The 15,465-nt window shown below is 36.0% G+C and overlaps 1 protein-coding gene across 4 annotated transcripts in view; it reads right to left on the minus strand.

The window, feature by feature from the left end:
* The window catches only part of ATP8A1 (ATPase phospholipid transporting 8A1), a 216,983-nt gene that overhangs the window by 32,324 nt on the left and 169,194 nt on the right, over positions 1-15,465 (minus strand). For all 4 annotated transcript variants that reach the window (XM_036905468.2, XM_036905471.2, XM_036905469.2 and 1 more), the window contains 6 exons: positions 12,787-12,861; positions 12,560-12,682; positions 9,269-9,347; positions 4,374-4,435; positions 2,041-2,097; positions 928-1,035 (listed from right to left, as the gene is read on the minus strand). In XM_036905468.2, the coding sequence (XP_036761363.2) occupies positions 928-1,035; positions 2,041-2,097; positions 4,374-4,435; positions 9,269-9,347; positions 12,560-12,682; positions 12,787-12,861 (504 nt within the window). The remainder of the gene's footprint in view (positions 1-927; positions 1,036-2,040; positions 2,098-4,373; positions 4,436-9,268; positions 9,348-12,559; positions 12,683-12,786; positions 12,862-15,465) is intronic.

Consider the following 15,465-nt stretch of genomic DNA (forward strand, 5'->3'; position numbering starts at 1 on the left):
ACAAAAATTTTTTTTAATGTGTCTGCATTCTGCTAATTTATAAAAAGCAGAATGCTGTCAGATAAAATTTCATGAAAATGATCTATAAACCAGACTGTCAAAAGTGAAAGGTGCTCAGGCAGTACTTAGGGGCCACAAATACATGGAAACCACTGGAAAGGTTTCCTGTGGCTGCAGGAAAACAATGTACTGTAACGGAGCTCACATTACCTTGATTTGCAAGTTACTGTGAGGTCACAGGAAATCCTGAAATGTTTTCCACATTTTCTTTTATACATTTTATGTCAAATTTCCTGCAATTGAAATCATAAACCCTCCTACTGCTGGAATCTCTACTGACGGAAAGGAGATCGTGTGACACTCCCCCATGAGCACCTAATAACTCAACCCCTACCCGTGTAACAAGAAACTGAGAGACAGAATTGAAAATGTACTATGATAAGGCTGAAATGTCAGATGCCCTCTTTCAAAATGAAAACCAAACAGATGTCATTAAGACAACTCTGAAAGTGCATTTAATCTAGTGACAGTAGACTTTTCTTTAGAATAAGAGATAATTGAAGACATAATAAACTGTCCCAAAGACATAGCTCATCATTTCCCCAAATCTTATATCCAAAATATATTTGTGGATTTACAGCTTAACTTTAAAATGGCATCTCTTTGTGGATATTCTTAACATGATTCAAGCTCTTGATAACCATATTTTATTGTCCCAGCTATGTTTATGGAAGGATAAATCAGATTTAAGTAAAATGTCCAAGTTTAAAATACTCTCTTGAGATTTATCAGTCGCAACTGTGGAACTGAAAAAACAGCTTCTAAATGGCTACTATTTTAATACAAATCCAAGCCAAATAATCAAGGTTCTTTAATGACTACCAACTCTCATGGCTTGTTGGGTCATGAATTGTGAGGACACATTACCTCTCCTGACATATCGGGGGCCATCGGGACAGCAGGCCACAGAGATGAGTAGATTCCAAAAAACACCACCCAGAGAGCGATGCTGCCCCAAATCGCTATGTGGCTGAACTGTGGATGAAGGGAAACAGAGTCAAAAACTTTTATGTAGACAAAGTATGCAACCACAAACAAGGCTTTCACAAATTCCCATATTAATTTTTCCTGTTGCTCTGTCAGGATTTGATGTATTTGCTATATTTTCATATTATATGTGGTTTTGGGAAGAGGTTTCTGTCTCACCTCTCATGCCAATGTCTTTAATCCCCTCCAACCCATATTAATTTTTTACTACATCCACAAAATATTATTTATAAGAATTTCTAAATGACTGTGTGAGTATATGTTCTACCTGGATCTTCCATTAAGTGATTCTCTCTCCCACAACTGTTATGATAATTTTGGTGCTGACATTTGGAACTGGCCTCTTTACCTGATTTGCTAGTTCTCTCTTATCTTTCTTACCCCTAACCATCTTTACATCTCCTTTACTTTTGCTCCACCTGCGCTAGCTTAGAGACACTAGACCTTCGTGAGAATACTATCTGTATGCTGATGACTGTCAAATCCAAATTTCTTGTGCCAATCTTTCCCTTGAACATCAAAATTTCATTTCTTTTTGTTTCCTGTGTTTCTTCAAAACTAACAAATCTAAAATGGAACTTGTTTTATCCAGCCTGGATATTTAAAGATGTCTGAGGACAAGTCTTTTATTAACAATATTGTCTTCAGAATCACTTGCCAATGGGTGTTCTGCTGAATGCCAGTCTTGTGACATACTCTACTAAGAAAAGATTCATGTCAAGTTTTAAAGCCTGTCCCCTTCCTGGGCTATTTACAATATATAATAATCAATAATATATTCAAGGCTTTGAGAAGTCCTATGGTAAATAAACTTGTTTGTTTTACTCAGTGTTTCTAAACTAGACAACTAGAATCTCCGCCTCTCCTCTTCCCCCCACCTAACCACCTGTGGAACTAGGGTGCAGGCATACATAAAGTTAGAATGAAAAATAACCAAAAAATTGGTGATAACACCTAAGTAAATGTCTTGGCTGTGACTAGAGATATGCTTACCCATGTCCAGGATGATGTCTCCAGTCCAGCCTTCAAACACACAGTTATTACCACAAACTGAGACAAAAATGGAAAATGTTAGTATACTGTATAAATATGATAGTACATCAAATGATTGAAAGTGAAGTTTATAAAGAACGGATGTCTCTGCACCAGCCTACAGGACTGGTAGATTATTTATAGCTTGCCTTGTACGTAAAACAAGCAAAGAAACAAGTGAATTAGCTGGATGGCTGAATGTTACCACTGGGGCCAGTCCGGACTGCTATAAGCAGCATCACACTTCTGTCGCCCTGCCCTGCCTCTCCCCTTCACAGGCAGGTGGCTTCTGAGCATGCGTCTGCCTGCTTCTTGGAGGATTCATTAAGAGTGACGGAGAATGAACACCTGTGGTAACCTGGGTTTTCAGGTGTCTATATTTTCTATCAATGGTAACACTTAAAAGCCCCTACTTTCTGAATGTTAAAAATAGATTTTAAAGGTAATAAAACTGGATATTTAGAAATCTAAACACTTACTTTTAAATTTACTTACTTGAAACCTGTACATGAGAATATAAGAGCCTGTTACACCCTCCATGATGTACAGACTCATCATCCTCGGTAACTATGCTACTAAATCTGAAGTAAAGGAACCAGGTTTAATGAACTGCCCGGCGTTTTCCACAGGACAGCATAGTGGTTAAATGAATTTGTCCTGCAGTCAGACTATTTGTATTCAAGACTCCATCATTTACCAGCTGTTTTGGTTAAATAACAGGCAAGTTACATGACATCAGTGTCTCAGCTCCCTCATCTGGGACTGATAAAGCTTATCTACATCACAGGGTTTTGAGTGTAAAACAATAAGAACAGTGCTTAGGGTTGCACTGTTACCTATTTATAATTAATAATAAAATTTTAAATATTGTTAGTAGTCAAGGGAACTCTGGGTACTTTTAGTAGTTTGCAGTGATGGAAGTGTGATGTTTGCTTAGCATTGGCGAGCAACCAGTTCTTGGAGTGCCTAGTCCTACTTTTGGGCACTTTAAGGGTTTGCACATAATATTTGCTTAGATGCTTCCCAGTGAGGTTGTAAAGTCTTTTTTTTCGATTAAAGTGAAGCATTTGAGCTTTTTTTGGCAGGACATTTAATGGCAGTTTAGGATATTAATCTGTACAAATAAAACTCATATGAAAATGCAAATATTAATTAACCTTAGCTATATAAACAGTTCTGAAATAAGAGATACAGTCTGACATAAAATTTAAGAAAAACACCCTCCTGAGACCTGAGTACTTTAATTGTCCCTAGGAAACTTCTATAACATATACTAATTAATTTCTAAACTTACTCTATCAAGGTATTTACTTATTTCTATTTTGCACTCATGTGAAATGGGAACAAGTCACCAGCCTCCCAAACATATTTTTCCTTTCTGTTACTACTTCAGTAATGATGTCAATGGAAAGGAGATATGCCCAGAAAATCTTACTCACTCTGTTACTTAATATCCTTAACATCATACCACTTAAATACTTGATATTTCAACATCATATCATGGTTTTTTTACCAGCCAAGTTTGCCGCACTGATAGCCACTGGTACTTAAACCAGCACACTGCCCCCATTCGGGGGTCAAGGAGAAGGACACATGGGTGGAGATAAAAGACCCCCGTCTGAGAATTTGGAGTTGAAGGTTGTATAAAAGACAAAAAGTCAGCTTTTATCAGATACCAACTTTGTGACTAGGGCATTAGCATTCAAGTAGTGCTTTCCCTTTTCAGGGAAGAATGTTTTGAAAAACTATTTGTCTTCTTATGGCAGGAATGGGCTCACACTCACCCGTACACCCTCCCCACGCATTTGGCACAGTGGCTTCACACAGTGGCTTCTGTATCTTGCATGGGTGAAATATCCCCAAAGAGTGGGGATTTCTCTCCCATTTTAGCTATCATGAGACTGCAGGATAATTCCTGGTTAAACACCCAAGAATAGAATGATAATATTTGCCATAGGTTCAGAAGAGCAAGAAAATATTAATAAGGACTGCAAAATAAAACTGAGCAAAAAGGGACAAGGAAGAGAAAATGAGCAAACGGGAGCTGAGGGGCAGAGTGAAGAGGGAATACTGAAAATAACCGCCACCCAAGTCTATAAAGTCAGGGAGCCTAACTGACGTTTTAATAACCTAATATAGAATAATCTCTAAATAGTCCAAACACCTTATTTTATTTTTAAAGAGGAGGCTAAATAACCCTTAAATCCAGAAATGTATTTAAATCTGAAAGTTAAATGGGCACGTATGAAAGGATTTGATTTTATATACAAACTAGGCGAATGCCCTGCACTCACAGTGTAAACAAAGTTTCCCAGCAGCAGATAATCGGAGGTCTTCCCATTTCCGAATACAGTACCTGTATAAAAGGAAGAGAGGCTTATTAGGAAAGAAAATAAATGCAGTCTTTCCGGAATCTTTTCAAAGATGAATCAATTTAGAAGTGCTGAACAACAGAAGGGGAACCAAGGGCCACAAAATGGAGCCAGATGTAGGGCTAATTAAACAAAAAACATTGTGAGTCTCACAAAGTTGCTATAGACATGGGTCACAAATTAAAAACAAATTTCCAATAGCCAACAAGAAGAAGGAAACCTGATTTGTTAACCAATTGTCAGGGTTCACAAAATTAAAAAAAAAAATCATACTAATTGTTCAAGCAAAGCTTAATGCTCTGGGCATTAAGGCATTCTGACAGGAGAAGGCATTCTGAACCCGTAATGAAGAGCTTTGTTAACATACACACGGGAGTCTCAGGGAGCCTTCTTACTATCTCCAGTGAAGCTGTTGGTGTCAGACCAACTGGGATTCAAAAAAGCAAGTCACAGAAGGCTGAGGGGCACTAATATGATTCCAGGTGTATGGCTCTTTGAAGGTCTGGCTGAACTTAGGTGTATATTTTAAAGTATTCTGTAATTCCAGCAATGATTAACAAATGTGGTTTTAGGTGAAGGGAGTGGCAGCTAAGAAACAAAAATCACTATTACTGATAAAAAAGAAAAGACAATTAAAAATAACTGGATAATTAAATCATTGACATTATTGCAAAATATAAAACCCATGGTATGTGTAATATTTTATCTATGCACATATTCAATATTTATTCAGAGCCTTATGGGTAAGGACAAAATATGCTAGAATAAAGCATGTGACCAGACAGGGAGGGCGTCAGAGACAAGAGACAAGATGGGTTCTGGTATGAAGAGAAAAGAGTCCAGTGAGTTAGAGACATAGACCAGGCTTGGTTCTGTTGCTAGTAGGGTCACCTTGGATTATTTACAGTTAATGTTCACGGTATTCCATTTCTTCACTGAAAGGTGGAGTGAAACTACCTACCCTGGAGGGTGAAGTTAAAATGAAGTTCCATATGGAAAGCACCAAGCTCACGCCTGGTGCATGACAGACGCTCTGTAGTGTGAGCCTTTCCTCTCTAAAGTTTTCAGTTAAAAGTAGACAGGAAGGGCTGCTTAACAGTCAGCCCCACAATCCAGGAGACTGCCTTCTCTATGGGGGTAATGCCATGATTAAGGACATAGGGTCTGATGTGCTATGTCTTATGGGCTTCTTGTAGACAAACATACAAAGGTCTGCAATTAATCTGCACATTTCCATGGAACCAAATTAACAAGCTCAGAAATCTACTAAGTAGCTGAAAATATCTTATGATTGCTTCCTGAATTCCATGCTTCAACACAGGTCCCTTAACCAATGTAAACAAGTTATCAAAAACAATCATTCTTGGGTCCAACTAAGACTTCTATTCACAACTGGTTCAAAGTATTTTGTAATTCCAGAGATTTGTTTCAAGCTCACATTGAAGAAAAAAATTAAAATATCTTTTGATATTTTTTGTTGGGTTTTGTCGGGTTTAGCATTTGGATGATTGAAGTAAATCATTTGTTTGCATACCTCCTAGTCTCCAGACCCCTTTACACTGAAAATTATCGACAATCTCCCAAATCTTTTGTTCATGTTTATATCTATTGATATTTACCAAGTTGGAAATTAAGAGAAAAAATTAAAAACTATGTAGTGACTTTATTTAAAAATAATATTTTTGAAAGCCAAAAAAGGTGAGAAAATTGGCTGTTTTTTAAATTTTTAAAAATTTTTACAGTGTTTTTAACTTCTAGCCTAATAGAAGGCAGCTGGATTCTCATATTGTTCTGGTTGAAATATATGAGGGAAATCCAACTTCACAGAGAGATGGGGGGTTATAAAAGAAAGGAGTATGTTAGTAATGTTTTCTGATAATTGTGGATATTCTTTGACAAGTAGTTTCCTAAAGAAGAAGAGATAGTTTCTTAAAGGTTAGTTGCAGTATGGAGTCTGAAATTGTATAAGTGAATTTTTAGTATTCTATTCTATTCCATTAAAATCCACTGGTCCACTTCACATTTGAATGGATCTTTTGCCCACATGATTCTGTAACCTCATGAAAGCAGCTGGTCCAGCTCCCAACACAAACAATTCCCAAGGCACTAGAGCTATTTGGAATTGCTGCCCTCTGGTATGCAGCAGCGGTGCTTCTCGCACAATTTCTGTTTTGTAACAGAATATTAATAAGATGTATACCAAGTTTCAAGATTTAATGGAAGTACTAGTTTTACAGTTATCTTCAAGGGCATTCTTAAGTGCAACTAGTTTTTGTTGTTCTTTTTAATGAGGGCACACAGCAGTGAAGAATATAACGCCTACTAGCACAGTCGTACCACTGTCTGTGCTAAGGTACCAGCGGTTTTACCCCGTTTGCTCTTGATAATATTATACACATTTTGAAACAATGACATTTTGACCTCATGTACTTCAAAATGGTCATGGGTATTTGCTGGTGCCTCTAGGTCATACTTTGAGGACCACTAGGCAAGTGAATAAATGAGTATTTAGCTACACATTACATGGCATGCTTAATCTAGAAAGCTAGGAAAACAAAAACCTCTCATTTAAAAATTAAAAACAAGGCAAAAAAAAATGACAAAACCCTCAACATTAGAATGTTAAAATGCTGTTTATGCTACAGGCCATTCACATCTTAAGAAGAGGAAACATGTGCTCTCTGGACTCAGTTAGATTTGGACCCCACAGGGAGCACCCTTGTGAACTGCCTTTGCTGAAGCTGGTTGGCTCCAGCAGTTTCCCAGACAAATACAAAAGGAGGCATAGGATTGGCTCTCCAGAAGCTGGAGTGCTTGGGGGTTCCTTTCAAACCCTGTCACTGCTAAGGTGTTTTTGATGCTATCTGATTTGAGATACTTTTGATATTAAGTTCCTTTGTTCTAGTTTAGAATGGTGAAATAGCAGCTTATAGATGGACATGTCTAGTCTTTCATACCTATATTGATTTTGCATTTTGAAAATAAACTTTACCTGGAAAACTTGTCTAAGGTCCTGTATTGTACCCTGGATTTTTTCATTTTAAGTAAAAAAAAAAACTTGTATTCTAAAATTTGTATAGGAAGTATCAGTATGAGACCATGAAATATTATTTTTATTATTACCAAAGTACATATAATAAAAAGCACAGACCGTAGTATACAGCCCAATGAATTCTGATGTGTGTATACACTCATGTAACTATTACCCAGATTAAGATATCAAACATTACCACTAATTCTTTTCCTCTTCACCTATTTCACCCACCCCAACTCCTTCTCTTCTGGATTCTAATATCCATGGCTCCAAAGAGTAATAATTCAAACTCATCAACTGATGAGCAGATAAACAAAATGTGGTCTATCCATACTATGGAATATCATTCAGCCATAAAAAGGAATAAAGTACTGATTCATGCTGCAATATGGATGAACCAAGGTCACACAGTTTATGATTCCATTTATATGAAATGTCCAGAACAGACAAATCCAAAGACACAAAAATTAGAGGTTTCCAGGGACTGGGGAATTATGTGAATGGATGTGGATTTCCTTAAGGGGTGATGAAAATGTTCGGGCATTAGATAGTGGTGACAATTTGCACAATTCTGTCAATATACTAAAACCCACCAAATTGTATAACTGAAAAGAGCCAATTTTATGCTATGTAAATTATGTCTCAAGAAAAAAATCCACTGTGGTTCTCCTGGTCTACTGGGAAATATTCTATACTTTAGTTAGATTTTCTTACCACACTCATTTCCATGGCCTAGAAAATGAGAAGTATTTACTGTTGTACTGGCAGAGCAATTAATCAAGAAATGAGATGAAAATGTCTGATTAGGACATGAAACCACTGCCTTCTCTGTAACATGCATACACCCTACTCATGCCACGTGCCCTTGTTAGCTCACTGACAATTTACTGAGGGCCTATGACAATGAGCTGGGCACTGTTCTAAGCATTATAAATACAACTGTAGGAGAGAGGCACCTTGTCTGATTTATGTTTTGTAAGAATGACTTTGGTTGCCTGTGCAGAATAGACAGTAGGTGGGCAAGAATGGATGGACAGCACGCTCTTCTGTTGGCAATCATTAACTCACAGTCAGTGAGTATGGCCTGTGCTTCTAAAGGGCTGATAGATCCTCTGGTGGAGCAGAGGTGCTGAAGGGTCAGCTGCTGTCCTCAGAATCTTAAGGCAAGGTCCACTCCAGGACAGGGCGGCACCTGCTTGAGCAGCACAGGGATCCCTCTTCTAAAGTGGCTACTTAATCATTTTTATGTGTATAGGAAATTCACCATGATCCTATCCTTCAAAACTGACGGGATAAAATCACTCCCTCAAAACAAGCAGAAGAAAAGCTTACACTTCAAGGCCAACATAAAACCATATTAAAAATTTCATTGAAAACATTGGCTCAAGTGTATTTGAAAATACTAGCATGTCTGATTAGGTTCAGTATAAAGAGTTTGATACAAGTCTCATAGGTATAATAAATAGACTACATAAACTATTAGCAGTATTGTTTTCAAACTATACATCAAAAGAGGAAAAAAACAGCCCTAAATTTAACTCTCTGCAAGTTTGGAAAACATGAGGAGTAGAGAAGAAAGGCTTTGCATATATTAAATCACTTTGCTCCCAATGGAATAATAAAAATCTTTAAAGTGTGTACAACTTTTGAATGCATGTATTTTAGGTTAAGGAAAATACTATAAAATGAAACCCAGCTATAATTTTTAACATATATTGACAATGAGTTATTTTTCTAAAATAGTAAAAAGCCATCTCTTAGAATTCATATCCTTTCTACTTACCATACTGAAGGGCTTTTAGTGGAAACCAAAACAGAATAACTGAGTGGAAGAGGCCATTTAAACAATGAACCCAGAAAACCTGAGGGAAAACAAAAATCCATGAGAACCATTTGCGATAAACTAGCTCTGTGAACTCTGACCTTTCTTTTTATCTATGAGCTAGATTCACAAAACGTGTTTCTGTCGGGCCACCACTGTGAATTAACAGAACTGACAGACACTTTCTGCCTCTTAGACCTTCATGGGTCATTTATTTATTTTTATGTTTCTCAAAATGTTTTTTCAGCTTCACTGAAATTTTTTTTCTGCTTTTTAAAAACGAAGTATTCAAAGTCTAAATTTCTGCCTGAAAAAAAAAAGAAAATTTAAAACACACACAGATGCTGAAATTCTTTAAGTGGGACTATTTTCATAATTACAGAAGAAGAGACTTTGTAAAAGGTTATAATTTGGTGAAGTCCCGGATTTCTCTTTCTCATGTGCAGTAATGGTTGCAACATTCAATGGTAAGGATATAATAATACATTCTCTCTCTCTCCACACACACACACACTATACTAAAAATAGCAAGTATAACATTTAAGTTACTTCATTTCTTAAAGTATTATCACTAGAGCTGAATTTTATAAAAGGCATTCACAATTAACACCTGCCGACAAATTTCATACAGTTATAACATCATTTCAGGGTTATTACTTTCTTTAGCTATTGTATTTTCAGAACAGGAGACCATATATCATTGGTTCTTTCTTGGTAACATGGTTGTGAAAGATTAAGTTATAGAAAAACTTTAGGATTCTTATGGTCCTTTGAAGAGCTGCAGTTTTACCATTTAAAAGTGTTTCTTGCAAGCAAAACTTAACGCTGAATAAAATTGGCATGTATTAATAGTTTTAAGCTGTTCAAACAACAGAAATTAAGTTGCCTGCCTCCCCAAATTTTCCACTGTGATCTCAATCTCCTTTGTTAGTTCATGCAGCCACACTGGATTGTATGATCCAATTTACGCTCCAATACATTACACATTTGAACTTGTGTTACTCATTAACCTTTGTCTCTTCTCCTCACTATGTCATTACCACAAGTTTTTATTTGACAGAAAGCACAGGTGGGTGCAAGAAAAATTAGTTCTACTTTTCCATTTTCCTGACCGATACTTATTGTCACATGCTAATCCTTTAACCCCTGTCATGACCTCAGAACCTCCGACCCTTTTTACCATAACAAACGTAATCATCACCATTCAGGGCAACAATGCTTCTACACTGGGAACCCACAGCAACTGCTGTGTGTACAACTATGCATTTTGCAGCCATTTGTCCCTGAATTTTAAAACACTTTTTGGGATTTAATCAAAGAATTTTCGTTGAAGTCATTAGAAAAATCCATCAACCCTGTAAAAGACGTTGGCACCCTGTGTGTATATATTCAAATGGATGCAGAAGTTGTATAATCTATTTGATCTAATAACTTTTCAAAATGCATTGGCTTTGCAGATTATGAAATACTTTGCAAACAACAAAAGAATAGCAAATGATACCAGGAATGATGTTTCCACATTAAAACTATATACTATTTTTCCTTGGCTACAAAAGTATATCCAAGTCGCCATGTGCATAGGGCATGACAGGATGGGACTTTTCAGGAATGGCTTTGGGTAATCCTGTGAGGATCAATTTATGTTTATAACCAAGAGTGTCGTGGCCAAGTTTGCAGCTGGGAAGTTAACTCTCTGGAAAACACTGTGGAGCCTGAGCTACAATAGAGGGAGACCTGTGGCTGACATTGATACAACTGTCCATGTCAGCAAGAATTACATTACTATGGTGGTAGATTTGGAAATTTCTAGCTCTCAGACCACATTTTCAGGAAAAACAAGAACTCACAGTCCATTGTGTCTGCCCAACTGACTTTCCACTACTTGAAATATCCAATCACAGGTAATGGAAAACATTACAGTAAGGTGGTTAGAACTGAATTCAAACAGGACATTATACATGAAAAAAAAAGACCCAAAAAGAAAACATTAAAAAATAAAAGCACAGACACTGCATATTATGATAGTAACAGTTTTAAGAGACCACTAAAAATACTGAACCAATGTGTAAATCTAAAAACCCTTCATTAAAAAAAAAATTAACCGAATCAGTTATTTAAAACAATGCCATCGTCAAGCTGTGCATACTCCTGGACATGGCTGCACAGTGTGCTTGTGAAGACTTAATCTCAGAAGATGAATGACATCCCGGCAGTAAACTTGGGACTGGCATTGACAGTGGGGGGTCAGAGGCACTTGAAGCACCTGTTGCCTTCTGTTCTTTTGGTACACTGGGAATAAATGTCATTCAAGAGCTTTAAAATTAGTAAATACTAAAAACATCCTACATTAACTGTCCTAAATCCATTAACAATAAATTTAGGTTATATCTAATTATTAGTAACCTACTAATAAACATGCACTACAGTAGATGGAAAAAATTCCATGAAGTTGTATTGTATTTGTTGCTTTTACTGTGGTTTCTAATGGCATCTACCTTGAGTGTCATAACATTAAAATTTTTTTTCCCTCACACTGAACAGAAACCTGAATTACTAACAAATACCAGTGGAAACACTTTATATACTGGCAGGAAAGTAAACTATGTGGAAAATGAGTTATTTGTATTGTTGGGAGGAATAAATACCATGAATCAGAGACATGACATGGTCCATGGTGTGTCATGTAAGATATAAACCCAGAACATGATTTTAGATAAAATCTTGAATATCTTGTATTTTAAATTTTACGGCTTGGAGATACTGAGTATTATGAGTAAATGAGTTATTTCCAGAGGCTATAATTTTAATATCCAATACAAAGAATCTAATACTCTAATGAGGATAAATGTTTTATTTCACAAAACAATAATAAGGAAAAAGTGATATAATGTATCTTACCCCTTTACACATGTATAGACAGTCCTTGTCAGTCCCGGATGACTGACACTGTGAGAAATGAGCATTTCCCTAGAATACCCCAAAGGCAGAAAGTCAAAGGGCCAAAGAAACTCATGTCTGTCTTCCAGACCTGGTTTACGACTGCCTGGCACATCCCAGGTAAGTTACATTTTAATTTTATAACAAAACAAAACAAGCAAATCTTAGTCCATACCAGAACCTTAGGCAAATGTGACCTGCCACGGCTGGCCCTCTGGCGTTCCCTCCTCCGCTTTGGAAGACATGACACCCCCCTGCAGTAAAGCAAGTCCCCCTCCCCTGCCCCCAAAAAAGTGCTGGGATATCGTGTCCTACCTTGGTGTTGAAGTCCAGGGCGTTCTGAGATGTTTTGTATAATTCAGGATACTTCAACATATTCTCTTTTCTGCATGATCTTTCAAATATTCCAAGAGTTAAGGGAGGCATTGCTGTAAACATCTAAAGTGCACAAACTGGTCATTACACCAAGCAGCCAAATGCAGGGTTAATGTATACCTCAAAGTATTCAGAAAAACAAGAATAATCAAATATCCGAAACTTACCACATTATAAAGACCTATACACCATCTCTCAAAGAGGATCTGTCCAGAAAAGCCATTCACAAAGGCAAACCAGATCTAGGAAGAAAAAACACAAAATCTACAAAATCAGAACACAAAAACATAAATGCATTGCTCAGACTCTGGTGAATAGCCAGCTGTTGCATAATAGGGGCATTAACATATTATTTTCATGACTTTCTTGAAAAATGGCATTTCTTTGCTTTATTTTTTTAGTTGAAGGGGTGCTTTCATAAGATATTTGTTATTTTAGGCAGAACTGGTTCTACTTATTGAATGAAAAAAAGGACTATATCAATAGGCAATCACAGAATTAAAAAATTAAATATAACCTTGTTTTCTAGAAGCCACTCTAGGGAATTCATTTTACATCATAAAATTTTTAGCTGTTTAATTTCCTCTGGAAATACTTATCTCCTGGTAGTTAAAGATTATTGTAGTTTTTATTATAAAATAACACTAGTGTATTTAGAAAATAAAATGATTTTCTATAATAAATACAACCACTACTTATTTTCTTCTGCACTGTCGTACTCATATAGTTCACTTATATACATTCACAAATTTACCTTACTGGAAACCTGCTAAACATGCTGTCACAGTCTCCCTCTTAACATTATATAATACATATTTTCTTAAGTTGTTAAATACATAAAATGCTGTTAGTGGATGTATATTCTCTACAGTGTGGCTATAGTTACTTTTGGACATTTACCTTGCTGCCAGGTTTTGCTGTTACACCTAATTCTGAACTGAATATTCCTGTATGGAAACCCTACACATCTCTATTTTCTTAGGATGAATTCTTTCTTTTGTTAAAACAGCTTCATTGAGGTACAACTGACACACAAAACAACCGCACACATTTAGGTAGCAATCAGGTTAACAGACATATCCATCACCTCCAAAACTTTCCTTGTTGTCTCCTTGTTTTTGTTTTTCTTTTTTTTTGGTGGGGGGAATGAGTGCTTAGAATTAACTGATAAAAATAGATAAGCTTTTTTTTAGAGTTCTTGTTAATTACAGCCATCAGAATGTGAAATTTGAATTTATATATGCAAAATATTTTGTAACTAAAACATACGTTCTGATGAAAAACTTCACTAATACAGCATTATGTTCTTATATATTTTGGGATACTCTGAAAAACAGAAACCTTAACTTTGAATACAAAATTAAAGGGCAATTTAGAGAAACTTTCTCTACCATTTTTAAAACAACTGGAAAATTAAAGTATTACTAAAATCGATAGTATCTACATTATGTTTTGAAAAGGAGATCTAAGATGTAATTAAAAATCAAGTTGATCTGGAAGAGTAAAAAAATCTGGCCTGGCAATGAGATTACATAAACTCATACATGAAACCAAAACATAACAACAACAAAAAAGCCTCTAAGAGGAAAGCAGTCTTGATGTGCGGGTCAAGTGAATTTTTGAATCAGAGTTGCAGGGACTTTGCTTCACTTCACGTTTCATTTAACCTCATTATGGAAGCATGAATTGCTACAAATTCACCATTTATCAATATGTACCCAGGCTGGCCTCCCCATGAACAGCTTCCGTGCCCACATTGATCTTTTTCCTTTTTATAGTGGGAAGGAATGATTGAGCATATATAAAAACGAGTATCTGCTTCATGAGATGGAAAAGAAAACAAAGGAGCAATAGCACATGAAAAATAAGTCCAAATCGTGTCAGGGTTGTAACATGCATTAACAACAACAATAACAAAAGCATAGAGATCTGCGTCAAATCTGAAATTCTGGCTGCATTTTTAAGAGGAAAAATTTGAACATTTGCTCTAGACTAGGAGCCAGATCATTCTTTCATGCATGCAAACATAAAAATAATTTAGCATCTTCATGTGAAATCAATTTTACTCCTTAGGGTGGTGCTGCTGACTTCAGACTCTTTTTCTTAGAACCAGAAGTAGACACAAGTTGACAAGACAGACTTTCATGCTATTGTGTTTTCACATTTGGCCTTTTTGAGATGTGGATTATGTAAATACATATTTGTGATACTCTTGGTGATAGTAATGCTGTCCCCAAAGACAACTGCGATCTACAGCAGTAAGACATGCTAAGAAGCTCTTTCAGATTTCTTAGGGTATGATGGAAATATAAAGAATTTTTAAACACAAACTTTCCAATTATGGCCTCACTAGTCTATGAAGATGCAGTCCAATCTTTGTTGGTCTAAAGAAAGCTGAAGCTACATACATATCAAATTTGTCTAACAGATATGACTTGGCTTAAAGATTATGATCATAAATGCATTCGCAATCAATACTGCATACCATGGGAAAATTATGTTAATTTGCGAGTAAACATTTGTAAATGTGAATGGTCTCCTAGCTTCTTTGTACGCAACAGTCAGTGCTGACTTGAATGTTACTATGAACTTGAAATTTAAGAACCTCTCAAATCAATAAATTTTTACAGAAAGTTTCAAATTCGAAATAATTTACAAATAAACCAATGTCTGCACTTAAAGTTTATTTTAAAATGAATAAATTAACTGCTTTATGTCAGAAATTTTTAAGTGGAAAACTACCAACATTTAAATTTCTTTGCTTTTCCTACTGAGAAGAAAAAGAACATGTATTTTATTATTTATTTTATTTTATTTTATTTTTTGTGGAGAAGAAACCTTCATAG

This window comes from Manis pentadactyla, chromosome 5 (assembly GCF_030020395.1).
Source record: "Manis pentadactyla isolate mManPen7 chromosome 5, mManPen7.hap1, whole genome shotgun sequence".
NCBI lineage: Eukaryota > Metazoa > Chordata > Mammalia > Pholidota > Manidae > Manis > Manis pentadactyla.